The sequence below is a fragment of the Amphiura filiformis genome, chromosome 4, assembly GCF_039555335.1.
Source record: "Amphiura filiformis chromosome 4, Afil_fr2py, whole genome shotgun sequence".
Taxonomy (NCBI): Eukaryota; Metazoa; Echinodermata; class Ophiuroidea; order Amphilepidida; family Amphiuridae; genus Amphiura; species Amphiura filiformis.
In genome coordinates this window covers 2,446,647-2,461,353 of record NC_092631.1, presented here as the reverse complement: position 1 = coordinate 2,461,353, position 14,707 = coordinate 2,446,647, and the positions used below count along the sequence as shown (strand labels likewise).

General features: G+C 35.8%; 1 protein-coding gene across 1 annotated transcript in view; it reads left to right on the top strand.

Annotated features, from left to right (window-relative positions):
* Positions 1-11,794, top strand: part of LOC140149616 (polycystin-1-like protein 2) — a 35,405-nt gene extending 23,611 nt beyond the window's left edge. Inside the window, exons 21-30 of the mRNA XM_072171696.1 lie at positions 222-416; positions 1,056-1,325; positions 1,926-2,055; positions 2,498-2,742; positions 3,509-3,686; positions 4,445-4,773; positions 5,237-5,569; positions 5,926-6,253; positions 7,702-7,814; positions 9,382-11,794. Coding sequence (XP_072027797.1) covers positions 222-416; positions 1,056-1,325; positions 1,926-2,055; positions 2,498-2,742; positions 3,509-3,686; positions 4,445-4,773; positions 5,237-5,569; positions 5,926-6,253; positions 7,702-7,814; positions 9,382-9,660 — 2,400 coding nt within the window. The 3' untranslated portion in view covers positions 9,661-11,794. The remainder of the gene's footprint in view (positions 1-221; positions 417-1,055; positions 1,326-1,925; positions 2,056-2,497; positions 2,743-3,508; positions 3,687-4,444; positions 4,774-5,236; positions 5,570-5,925; positions 6,254-7,701; positions 7,815-9,381) is intronic.
* The last annotated feature ends 2,913 nt before the right edge of the window (positions 11,795-14,707 follow it).

Here is a 14,707-nt window from a genome sequence, read left to right as displayed (position 1 = left end):
GCGGATACGTGCAGTTGGCCTACACCCTTAAGTGTGTGATTATTACGTAGTCAATTCACCACACACGGGTGAATGGGAGATGTCCACCAACTTTTTCTAATGTTGTGCTCGGTACGCCATGCACTGATAACAGTTTAACTTATTCCTTAATTGTGTACTATAAATCATTAAGAGTGTTAGTAAATTAACGACTTGTTTTAACGAGTTTGGTTTATTTTCAGATAAGTATTGGCGTTCAAACCACAATTATCATATTACCTGTGACAATCTTTGTAATGCAACTTTTCCGTAAATCCCGACTTCGACGCAAGCGACCGTCGCGATATGCTGTCGCTCAGCGAGACAATCGAAAACGTGATAATCCGTATGTCGTGAAGAGCAGCGCATCCATCAATGAAGATCAACGTACTGAAGAGGCAAGTATATCGCACATAGATGATAAGCTAATGAGAGATTGGCATATTTCATCAACTATATCGTAGTCAGTGTCGGGGTGTTCAGAGATTTTGAGCCAAAGGTCATTAAGGGGTATTTTCCGGCCTGAGGCCAAATATCTTTAAAATGCCTCTTGTGAAAATGTGTAAGTTGCGTTCGTCACGATTTTGGGTTTAGTCGTCCTGGTAGCGTCCTTTTTTAGATTATCTGAGTGGATGCATTTTTTTACATAATAAAGTAATTGGTGACATAATAAAAGTCAGAGAAAAATAAACTAGTTCTCGTCTGACACCACGTGTCAATCAAACTCAGGAACGACATGTATACGATTTGACGTGATGAATTAAATTTCTAATAATAGCGTGCCCTAGGATTAGTTTTTCACTTTCAAACATAACCGTCTCAAAAGTTCCTTATCACTGTTGACGGTTGAAACGTTGGTGGGTAATATGTACCAAATGTTGGACCAACTGTGAAGAATTCAACTGTTGGGTTGGATAGTGTGTGTTACTTGCAATGTGTTTTACCCAAACAGCTGTTCTTAGTTGACCAAATGTTGGGTAAATATTACTCAGCATATCGTTTTAACAGTATATATTTATACACATCATATCACTTAGATTGTACGATCTAAAACACCAATGGGCACATCAGCGGTAACTCTCACAATTGAATCCAAACAAAGAAAGAAACCAAGAAAGAAACAGCCATATTTGTTACCCTGGTGGTGTATCATTATAGCATGGATAGTGTCCATATTATCAACGCTAGCTGCGACTTTGTTCACTGTATTCTACGGGATACAACTGGGAGACATGGAGACTAGGGAATGGTTAACCTCAACAATGGTGTGTTTCTTAACTGACATCCTTTTCGCACAACCGATAAAGGTAAAATTTATTATCATTGCATTGTGGTAACTCATTTTGTATTGTCAAAATGTATCTGTGTCAAAATGTACAGGTGTGCGGCTAACAAAGAGCATCCACTAAGTAAGCAAGGATGTCTCGAAAATTGCGACTTTACGCTCATTTCGTGTCACAATTGTTGACAATCTCAATACGATAAGTGGATTGACCTCTTCGGTAAATCCTAGGCCTTTACAAGTACACCTGAGATGTCGTCATTTGACATCACGCCGATCTGCGCTGATGTGCACATCGTTTATCAAACATCGTTACTGCGAATTACAAGTCGGTGTTACGTCAAATGACGACATCTCAGGTGTACTGGCAAAGGCTTATGGGATTTACCGAAAAGGTCAATTACCATACGTCGGGTATGATATGCACAGGCACTGTTTGACTAAATACATCATAACTACTAATTTGGCGGGGATATATTATTACTCTTCAGGGCCTTTGTAACTTAACTTTATGTGACCAATTGCCACTCTTGAATGACTTTGAATGATTTGCATGCATACTGCAAAGAGAATGATGTCAACTAGTACAAATAATAATTTTATTATAATAATCATGTTTCCATAGGTCATTGTTCTAGCGATTGTATTATCATTCCTATTCAAACGGCCAGATGTTGATGACGAAGCAGATCTTGAACAGGACGAAGAAGACTACGGGTTGAAACCAGATGAAGAATGGCTGCACGATTTTCAAGGTATACGGTAGTAATGCTAAAAAAGAGTGCGATCAATTAGATTAGTTTTTGATGTCCCTTTTTAGTAATAATCAATGAATAACCGCTTTAAAATATTATGTTATCATCAATATTTTCCGCCAATTTTTACTAAAATTTCACCGCAAAAGACAGTGAAAACATGGAGGTACCGTAATATCATAATTGACCTTTTCGGTAAATCCCATAAGCCTTTGCGAGAAGACCTGAGATGTCGTCATTTGACATCACGTCGATGCGCACATGTGTGCAGTAATGTAGTGTGCGCATCGGCGTGACTTCAAATGACGTCATCTCAGGTCTACTCGCAAAGGCTTATGGGATTTACCGAATAGGTCAATTATTAGTCAAAGAGGAAATCCTGCCATCAGTACTTGCTTTTCAATCATTAAGATTTTTTACTATTCCTCCTTTCTTTTTCCAGCGTTTTCAAAACCTACCAGGTCAACTTTAAAACCACCAAATCCAATCAATACGGAAGAGATCCGATCGCAACAGCTCAAAGTTATACAAATGCATTCTATTTTGAGAGAGATAATCATGTACATCATATTTGTGGTGGTTTTAATGACGATTGGATATGCTGGTCAAGATAAACACAACTTTCTTATGAAAGATCAGTATGCACAGTTATTGGAAACTGGCAATAGGAATTACACGTTTTCAAAGGTGAGATGATAATAATTATTGACTCGCGCGTGCTACTTTTTGTAAATCAAACTTTGAGATGGGGGTCGGGGTTGCAACCCATAATTTTCTATGTTAAACGTCACATACTGTTATTACGAAATTCTTTCTATGTTCTCTTGGACGAAAATAAAATCATATATTTTACTGTACAAACATATATGCTGGCCCCATATACATAATTTTGTTGAAGGTCCTCTCTACCCTCGTGTATATGGATGTTAAGGTAATGGGGTGAAAAAATTATCACTAAAATGCAAGGGATGGATCTACGATTTGCTAGAGACGTTTGGGCGTAAATAGTTGCACATTTATGCTGGATGAAGACCCCTTCGTAGTACTAGGGTTAAGGGGCATTCAGCCTCATCCACACACTTTTCGAAAAAGTTGAGATGTACAAAATATTTCTTGCAGATTAATTCATTTAGCAAAAGTACCACCAATTTTGAATTACGTTCTTACAACACAGTGGCCTATGGAGCAGTGTAATACATAATAATGCATAACTCGCAAACGTAACATCGAAATCAACTAAAAAATTGGGAATAAGTTTTTTTCTTGGATATCTACCGAAAAATGTCATACAAAGATGCGCGGATCACGAAATACACCTTTAAAGATTATTCAGTTATTTCAAGAGTACTACAAAATTAATGAAACTAAAATCGTTTTGAATCTGGTTATACTTCAGTAATGTATTTTCTGTCTGATGTAATAACGATGTCCTTTTATTTATGATGTACTTCAGGTTCGAAGTGTTTACCATTTTTGGCGTTGGATGCGTACAGGATTTATCCCAGCAGCGTATCCAGAGCGTTTGTACAATGGCGATTTAGACATAGAGGTAGCGGAGGAAAACTTATTTGGTGATCGCCAGTCTTATCTTTTTGGGCATGCAATCATCCGGCAGTTGAGAATTAAACCAGGTAGGGAACATTATTCTCCTCTTAGATATTTGCATTGTTGTTTTAAAGAGGGTCATAGCTCATTTCTACGCTCCGAAGTTCATTTCTCCGACTCAAGCAAGCATTTTATTACGACAATGTAAACTCAGAATAAAGTAAATTTGAAATAATGAAATGAAGGGTAACGCCTATTTGAGATTACGTGGAGCCTTTTGGTTAACAGTTCGACGAGCCTACTCAATTTAACTTCGCAAAGCCATTTATAATTTCATGTCATTTTCAAAATCAAATAAACAGTAGTCTACTACTGACAAGGACATTGACTGAATAGAGTTATCACTAGTTATTATATGTGACATGGTCCATGGGGGCCAAAGGCGGCAAATTTGAAATTGAGATAAAGGCAAAAATATGGAGTAAAAACAATAAAATACATAAGAAAATACACATCACAAAGCTTCAGAACTTACGAACCAAGTATGCTAGACCTTTGGTGTTTTCAGTATCTGATAGCCTATTGTTTGTATATGGTAATAATTATAGTAACTCAATTTCCAAAAAATGACTCCTTTGGCTCCCATGGAGCAGACCGTGTCACATATTGGTGTTGTCTATACATCATTTTTCTGTTATTCAAAAATACGTTACGTTTAGACCCTACATCGCCAATGAAGCTGCCAACTGTAAGGCCAAAATAACTACTTACTTGGATCCAAAAATAATGGGTATTCTTGTGTGACTTCTCCTCCTGTACTTATATTTCTGTTGGTAAATTTCAGATTCTTGTAGCGCGCCACCTAAGATTAAAAGTGTTATCCCAGAATGTAATGTGGAGTATTCATATAGTGATGAAGACAGAGACGATTACAATGTAAGCTGGACAAACAGTTCAATGACTCGTATTGAATACCAATACAAAACCTCCGATGACATCGACAGCTATCCGTATTTAGGACGGCACGCGTTGTACAGGGGAGGGGGTTATGTGACGGTACTGAAAGACAACTACAATGACACAATGGAGCAGATAAATCAATTATACGAAGAGGCTTGGATTGATCAATACACCAGAGCTGTCTTTGTGGAAATGTCTTGCTATAATACACAGGTAAGAAGATAGTTCCACTTCCGATCCAGTTCAAGGTACACACAGCTATTTGGGCTTCAACCAATGCGTATCAAGCTAATGGTTAGCCTTACTCTGTAGAGGTATGTCAACAGAAAAGGATTACAAACGGGCAAATCCTGTATGATTGGTGAGATATTTATTGTAGAGAGTTGTTTACCAGGAATAATTATTCATTCAAAGGAGTGTAATAACGACGATTTTATTTCACATATTTTTGATCATCATACATTTGCGATGATGCTGCCTATCAGTTGAGGTCCGAATCTTATTTCAACGAATCTGTCATTATGTTTTCATGGTTGTAGGTGGGGACGAAACAGTAACCTTTCTGTCAAAAAGAGGCCACAATTATCAGCATTTGATTTTTGATTTCGGTAAGCTACTTTAACAGAGTACTTTATAAGAAAAGTATGAGATGGTTAAGTCTTGTCTTTCCTCACAGGTGAATTTATTTGCTGCTGTCACGTTTCTCCTGGAATTTCTGCCAGCCGGGGGTGGTCACCCAGTTTACCGCGTCGACGCGTTTCGTCTTCTTACGTACTCCGCAGGAATGGATCATATTCGTCTTACATGTGAGATCATCTACTTCATATTCATTATGTATTTCATTATCAAAGAATGTATCGCTATTCGGAAGGAAAAGAGGATGTATTGGAAAAAGTTTTGGAACTGGGCAGAATGGTGCATCATTGGGTTTTCTATTGCGACTGCCGGTGTGTATTTCACCCGTCTGTATGTTACTGATCAAGTATTGGACAAGCTGAGCGCAGCAAGAGTAAGTTTTGATCCCTGTTTTTAGTTGTATGTATTTCTTAGAGGTAGTCCAATTTTGAAATCTTTGTTATGATGAAAAGCCTATCAGTAGTTATATTCCGTGCTTATCATTCTTATTATAACAGACCATGAAAGAAGTCCAATATGAACTAACATTAATTAGAACATAAAGCTGTACTGATAGGACTAAAGCTTTTAAACAGTCAGGGGGCATTTCGCTGTTACTCCTGGCATGTCAATAGAGCAATCAAACACTGAACCAACATAACACTTACTTTACGAACGAAAAAACCCTAACACATTTATGTATAATCATCTTCCATCATAGCTCATATATATTATGTCCATTCTTTACAGAAATCTCGTGATACCGTCTATGTCAGTTTGCAATACATCGCTTATCTGACGGAAATTTACAATTATTTCCTGGGGTGGGTTGTGTTTATGGCTTCTCTCAAATTCATCAAACTTCTGCGCTTCAATCGTCGTATCGGGCTTCTCTCGGCTACCATCTGTAACGCGGCGTCGGATCTGATGCAATTTGGCGTCATGTTTACCATTGCATTTCTTGGATTCACAACTGTGTTCTATCTGGTGTTTAATGGGAAACTCTACGATTACGCGACGTATATTAACACATTCGAAACTCTGCTGACGACAATGTTGAACAAGTTTTCATACCGTGGTATGTAAATTTAAAAAATAATTATGATGATAATGGTTAGCATATGGACCTTTATAACCCACTTTGTTTTCAAACACAAAGAGTCATTTGAGCATTGATGCTTGCATGTTTTAATACACAGATCAGGGCTCAAAATTAGATCTTCTATAGAGAACATTACAAGTTGCGATAATAGCTGACAAGTTCTGACATAATAATAGTTATACTTGCCCAGATGTAAAGTTGTAAATTTCTAAACACTTACATCAATTAAAGGCACTATGAATGATTATTAAATCAGAAAATCTAAATAAAATATTCGATTTTTGAATGTTTGTAAAGCATAATAGATGAGCCAACATACTCGGCAAATGATAAAACCAAACACGACTTAATAAGGGTAAAAAGTCACAGTCAATGGTGAAGGAATCTAAATATTAGAAAATATACTTAATGGCAATTTATTGACTTAGTTTTCACTGTTATGCTGGTTTCATACTTTCTGCTGCGGCATGCTGCTTGCCGTTAAGCGGCGTGACGCTTCATTATGCCGCTTGCACTTGTCTGCAAGCGGTGCGGCACACCGCTGAACGGCAGCGGCATGACTCTGAAAGCTAATGTTGCCGCTCAGCACCGCTCCAAAATCGTATCATGTTGTCATACGTCAGAGCGGCACCGCACCGAGTTGACTTGAATTGAACTTCCAGCGGTGCTGCCGCGTGGGCAAAACGGTGGAGTGATCGATATTATATTAGCTTGCCGCTGGTCACCGCTAGCGTTTCTGGTGCGACTGCGCAGTGAAGCAAAATCATCTTCAGAGCGGCAAAACGGCAAGCGGCAGGAAAGTATGAAACCACCATTTGTGTTAATCAATTCCTTAAAAATTTAATATTCCTTGCAGGGATGAATCACTGACTTTCTTCGTCGGGGTGGTGGGGTTGTCAAAATAAAATTTTCTGGGGCAAAAACGAAAAAAATTCATAATGCATAATTTTGACCCACTATTATCGGAGGGTATTATACACATACCGGTTTCTTTTAGAGAGAACGTACAGTAAAGTCTTTGAGCTTCCAGGCAAGGTTTTATTAGGACAATGTGCGCGAGTAGCGCGAAAAAATTTTGTATTTTACACTATTTTGGCCCATGATCTGCTTGAAAAGGGCCAAATTTGTACCCAATGTGCGCGCTTAGCGTGGAAATTGTTTGTATTTTACACTATTTTGGCCCATGATTGGGTGGAAAATGGGCTCCATGCCCCTTTTCTTTTCCTTTGCCTTCCCGATTTTCTTTTTCATATAAATAATCAACAACAAACAATCATGAATAATAATAATCAATAAGAACAAACAACAACTTTAACGACAAGAACAAGAAGAACAACATCAACAATAACAATAACTTTCTCAGTGCACAATCTTACAACATTGACCAAATATTTATAATTATAAATAAATCTCTTTGTTTCAAGATATCTACCAGGAGGACCGAATCATGGGACCGTTGCTGTTTTTCTTCTTCATGATCTTTGTCTCATTTATGTTGATCAACGTATTCCTTACCATAATCAATTTGTCATTCACGGTAAGAGTTCAAGGTCAACGATGTTAAAGACCTATTCAGTGATTTGCTCATCCAGAGGATCGTAAAAATCCTTTGTTATAGCCTACTAGTGGATAAGCCGAAAGCCATGCATTACGACAAAGGACATTTTACATGTATTTGTAATTTCTCTACTTAAGGGAAGGGGTATGAACGTTTGGACAGTATTTATTTTGGGACATTAGAGCACATCAGATATATCGAATTGCATTTTGAATACGAAGAATGTCCTTCTGATATCAAATAATTTTGATTTTTTGAAATTCGCAATTTAATACACATTTTATGGCAAATAATTAAAAATTGATATTTTTGATATTTAACAGTAGGCCTACTCGAAGTAAACTTTATAAATCTGATGATATATACTTAAAGTGTATGTAGGTGGGATGAAAAGCCGACGATCAATTGAAAATTTTGACCTTTCGTATTGAATATATGGATTTTTTTCCCAAAACACCAAAAAAATAGGTCTTTTTTGGGAAAAAAAGTCCATATCTTCAATATGAAAGGTCAAAATTTTCAATTGACCGTCGGCTTTTCCTCCCAGCTACATACACTTTAAGAATATATCATTAGATTTATATAATTTACTTCGAGGACTGTTATATATCAAAATTTGAAAAATATCAAATTTTTATAATTTGCCATAAAATTTGTATTATATTGTGATTTTCAAAAAATGAAAATTATTTGATATCAGAAAGACATGCTTCGTATTCAGAATGCAATTCGATAGGTCTGAGGTGCTCTCATGTCCCACAAAAAATACTGTCGAAACGCCATATACGCTCATTCTAGATCCCTTAAGTAGAGAAATTAGCTACATACATGTAGGCATATTTAGATGGTGTTTCAACTTTGTCATTATCGCTGTTTCCCTCGTATTGTGCTAAATATTTAATTCAAAAATACCAAATAAGAATTTTAATGACTTTCATTCACATTTAGGAAATTTACACAATTTTTTTTGTACACTTTTGCCAGGATCACTGAATAAGCCTTTAATAATTAGGCATATAGCAATATCAATACTTGCAACACACTATCAGATGGGTCAAAATCTATATGACACTTTTATAGGTATCTGCAACGATCGGAAATGTTTAATACATTTATATTCCAATCAAAACAATATTGTGGCACAGTGTCGTGCACAGGTTTTCAAAAGTGTGAATGACGGGTTGATTCCCCCGACTGGGGGATAATTCCCCCCGATTGACTGACTAAGGTGTAAGGGAGGGGGAGTGATTCAATTGTGTTTCTACTTGACGTTTGTTGTAAAGTAACAAAAAACATTTTCAAGTAGGCCTAACTCTAAATCTTACTTGTTGAAAATACAAGTTCACCAGACGACCAACCTAAAGTATCTCGCCCTATCCAAGTAAGGTATTGTAATGACATCAAGTAACTTTGAAAGTAAAAATAAAGCACCTTAATGATGAGGGAAACAAGTTGCGCTGAAGACCCATTGTTATGTGTCTCGGCCTATCCAAAGAAATATCAGGTCAAATCGTTATTTATAATAATTTTTATGTTTTAATTTAAGGTGGTACAACATAACATGATGCAGAAACAGAACGATTATGAAATTTTAGATTTCATGATCCAACATGTCAAAACAATGGTTGGATTACAAAAACCCGACTTGAAGAAAACTCAACAACCAATTCAAGATGACACACTGAATGATCCTGTTGACGATCTTCCTTACAAGGTCAATGAGCTATTGAGTTATATGGCCGCAGTGTACAACCCGACGTTCCTGGAAGATCTTCAAAGAAACCAACACTGGAAGCGAAAGACCGATGAAATAATATCGGTGTAAAACAGAATATTGCCAAGCTAAAGTTTGACAATGGTATAATTGTCAATTATCTAAATGTAATTTATCGAACTAATTTAAATTGACTGTGATCAATAGAAGATGTTCTAAAGAACAAGTAGTAAACTTGGTAGAGCAAGTGCTGTAACACTACAGTCTATTTCAAAAACGATGTACATAATAATTGTTAAATATGATTTAAATGCTCATGCTGCATATCATAATATTACTGTAATTTATAATGCGCTACGCACAGGCATAACCCACAAGCCCCAGCACACTTGTCAAAAATAAGGTCAATGATCATTTGATTTTGCGAATTCAGATGCAGCCAAATCTTATTGATAATTTTGTTGTGATTTTGTCAACTTGTCAATATGTTTATCATAGCGAACAAATACATGTAGTTAATTTAGGGCTGCAGGTCGATTGTCCGAAGGCATAGACATAACCCACAAGCCCCAGCACACTTTTCAAAAGAAGGTCAATAATCATTTGATTTTGCGAAATGAGATGCAGCCAAATCATATTGATAGTTTTGTTGTTGTGATTTTGTCAACTTGTCAATATATTAACCATAGTGAACAAATAGTTAATTTAGGGCTGCAGGTCGATTGTCCGAAGGCATAGACATAACCCACAAGCCCCAGCACACTTTTCAAAAGAAGGTCAATAATCATTTGATTTTGCGAAATGAGATGCAGCCAAATCATATTGATAGTTTTGTTGTTGTGATTTTGTCAACTTGTCAATATATTAACCATAGTGAACAAATAGTTATTTTAGGGTTATAGGTCGATTGTTTGAAGGGTCATCAGTCCGAAAACCCTTTTTGGACTAAATACCCTTCGGACAACAGGGCTATTCCCTTTTTTAGTAGTTTCTGTTGAGATATTAATACAGTATAAGTAAAACGTGATTCATGTTTCTAGATACTGACACTATATTAAGGTTTCTTGTGTTCGTAAAAGAACTGTATCGTCGGCAACTTTTGGCATTTTAATGCCAAAATCAAACACAACTAAATAATTTGCAGAATAGTTAAAATAAATTGGCTATCATATACTTTTTGCGTTTTGACAATTTACCACACCGTTCTTAAAATACTGCGCATGCGGCGGCTATGTCATCGATTGATATTGGACTTCGTGGAACGGATTGAAACTGAGTTAGTTTCGTAAACTTCTTATAGCAAGAACGGAGCGGTCAACCAAAATTCAAACAGTATGTGATAGCTAATTTATTCCTCAAACATATCAACTATTTAATTCTGGATGTTTCGGGCATTAAATACCCAAAAAATAAAGTTTCCGACGACACAGTTCTTTCAGGGACACCCTGTATTAGGCCTTAATAAATCTAGTTCTTATTGCCATTAAGAACAAGGTGTTATTATCTTTTGTAGCAAAAATCAAGTGGGATAATTAATGGAATAAATTGGGCATCGATCAGGGCATTGATATTATTCACGTATTGTTGTACAACAAGATAAGTATCTGTAGAGGCGGCATTAAAACTCGACCGCCAATTGACCGGCGAATGATGGCGGTTGAACCGCGTTCCATTGATTAGAACAATATATCGGCCCAAACAGGGCGGAACCGGCTGGCAACCGGCGGTTTAGTTTTGAAGCCATAAGTACGCGTGTATTATGAAAGATGTTAGTGTAAATATGACTTTTGGTGCGATATCTTAAAATTAAAATCTTAAAATTAACTTTGGTGAAGGCATATTTTTTGATAATGGCACATTTGGCTTAATATAAATCACAATGTATTTTTAATCACGTTGTTTTATATAAAAATGTTTCATTGTAATTCTATTTACAACAACTTTTGGGCTCCATATGGAAGCAAGAGATACAGAAGACGGTGAAAAATAATGCTAGTTTGTTAGGAGTTTTTAATATTATAAAAGAATGAAACATATAAACACTGGCACAATACAAGTGTGAATATAAAAACTGATATAATACAATTATACGTATGTAGTAGTTATCAAAGTAATGTTGAAATATACAAAAATAACAACCCAGCAAACACAAAACGTTTTCGACATCATTCGCAAAAGGTTATATAAGGTCAGATAACGTTTAAATGTCGGGTTATATAAAGGGTACAATAATGGTACGAAACGTTTTCATAACATTAAAAAACATTTGTTGGTAATTTACTGCACAGCTAAACTTCTCCGTAGTCCACTTGCCAATTGTGCATTATTCTGGCTATTAAATTTAAGCTTAAAACTCTGATTTAATTAATGAGTGCACAATTGATAGATTTTCACAACTGATCTTTTCAGTCACCGTACGCCCTCTGTTTGTTAGCTTCCCAAGTGGACTACTGACTTTGTTTTGAGAGTTAGGCCAATTTCTGGCCTAACTAAAATTGGTGATGATGTAATGCATCTTTAAAAATGAATCTGGCTTGTGATTGGTCGCCCAGATCTCGTTATTGTTTAAATCCTCCCGACGCGTACTGGTACCATTATAACTATACATGGTACACAACTATCTAGGGAATGCGGCGCTTTTGTGCTGGTGGATGAACGTATGCATCTAGCGCGTATTGTACCACCATGCTTCGTCTTGTGGTTAGATTTTATTGATAAACAAGTATGATTGACAGTGTGTGAGTCCCGGGGTAAAGTTCTGCTTAAAAGTGAAAGTCCATAGTCGGTTTTTCGGATAATAAACTGGCAGATTCTAAAATTAGAATTGTTCAGTATTGAAGTGTCATTATAATTATGCCATTATGATATGTTGCATTCAATAATATAAGCCTACGTAGGGCCTATACTTTACTTTTACTGTCACAAATATAATTATATAGCCTAAACTTTTTCATAACCATTTTATACTAGTGTTTTGATGTACTAAATATCAGTATAATTTCGAGTTCAACTGAATGCGTTCATCATGATTAATAACATTTTTATTTATCAAAAATCGACTATGGCATAGTCTAACTGCACAGCAAAATTTGTGTTACAGAAAACATTTAAATGTCGGATTATATAAATGGTATAAAAACGTTTTAATAACATTCCAAAAACATTTTTGAAAACTTGGTACAAATCATTCTAAACAGAATGTTATTTGGGGTTGAAAAATATTTTGCAAAAATGTTTGCCCAAAATATTTACAATAACGTTTTTAAAATGTTTTCATGACCTTTATATAACCCGACATTTAAATGTTTTTAAAACGTTTTGTAAAAAACATTTTAAGAACATTTCTGTGTTTGCCTGGTGCAAATATTTTAACATAATGTTATTTAAGTGTTGACAAAATATTTGGCCAAAACATTTCGAAAACATTTTAAAAATATTGTTGTAGTGTGTTTTTATACAAAACGTTTTAAAACGATTTTATGACCTTTATATAACCCGACATTTTAATGTTATTAAAACGTTTTTACCTAAACCAAAACCCAAAATATAACTTATTTAAAACGTTTTAAAAACGTTTTTGTGTTTGCTGGGAATAAATTTTTCAAGCACACATCACTGAATGTCAGTAGCGTAATTGCAAATAAATATATAGATATATAAAATATATTTTCCTGATTTTGTGTATCCTTTGATTAGCACAATAGGTATACTAACAACGATTCAGATGAGCTAATCGAAATATGCTTTATATGAGGAGGCATGGAAGACAGAGAGTACTGTACCACCAGTACATCGCAGACTTAATCAACAGGGCTCTAACTCTTTCCCCAGCTGAGATCAGAAATGCAGGTAAAAGGGCAAATCGTATTGGAGGAAGCTTATGACCGACTACTTCGCAGTCGACCCCTGATGATAGCTGATGATGATGATGATGTAAAAACCATCTCACTCGATGTTGACCTCGTTTGTTGTTTTGGTCAACTGTAATGTTCCAATGTGTCGATGTCATCGCTATTTTCATATGTCCATCATAAAAGTTTTGAGCTTTGTATAATTCGAAGAATTTCAAGATATGAACACTAAAAATTTAATCAGATTTGTACAACCCGAAATGAGGTGTAGACCGACATGTTATGAGCACTTATGAAACGTCTTGCAATAGCTGTTAATAAATCTCTGACGTATTCCTTTATTGTATCAATGCGTCCAAGCGAAAAAGTAACACGTTTTCTTTTTACCTTCGTAACGATCAGAAGAACAATAATCATCCACCTTTGTAGTACAATGCATGTGATCAAGTATCTCGAAGTAAATCCAAATAAGGCCAGAAAAAAGTGTTTGTTTGCCCAGACACGACCGACTCAAAAAATCAAAAAACATCAAACACTTTTTTTTAAACAATGATAAAAAAAATAAAGAAAATTACGTTTTTTCCTATAAAAATGCCAAATGCCACTTGAAAGTTAATATTTCTGGGAATCACAGCTTTCATTTTTCCCATTTAGACCTCCCCAACAATATTTTACCATCAATCAACATCAATATAGAGAGCCAAACATGACAAGTATGGTCTGGGATTTTGTACTCCAACTCATCACCCTTGCAACAAGCATGCATTTTTACTGAATTTATACTGAATCTTTATCAAGATTTTGTTGCTAAAGAGATTAAACTTTATATGGTAAGGTTGAAATACATTCACTCCTATATCAAATCAGCCAATCAGAAAAGCGGTTAGAAAAGTACGCGGAGTGCACTGATTGTGTATAATGTGCACTCCGCGTACTACGCGCAGTGCTTTCGCACATGTTAGCGTCGCGGATGATTGATTCATTTTTCGGGCGTGTTGATGCATTTATATTTGGTCCTATTTTCCAACATCTTTAGTGATAATTTTGTCATAAAAACAGCAAAAAATATGTGTTTATTCTTCTCGTGTATGAAATAGGTTAATGAACGTGCAGTACTTGTTGCTCAATTAATTCAAGATAATGTGAAGACTCACTGAATTTTACCAAGATTTGTATTGACCGATATGTCGTGCAGACCAACATGTTAGCAATCTGTAACGTCTTAAAATAGCTGCTAATGCGATGACAAATCTCTGATGTACTCTTTTATTGCATCAATTTCCTTTCGCCCAAGCGGTAGAGTAACA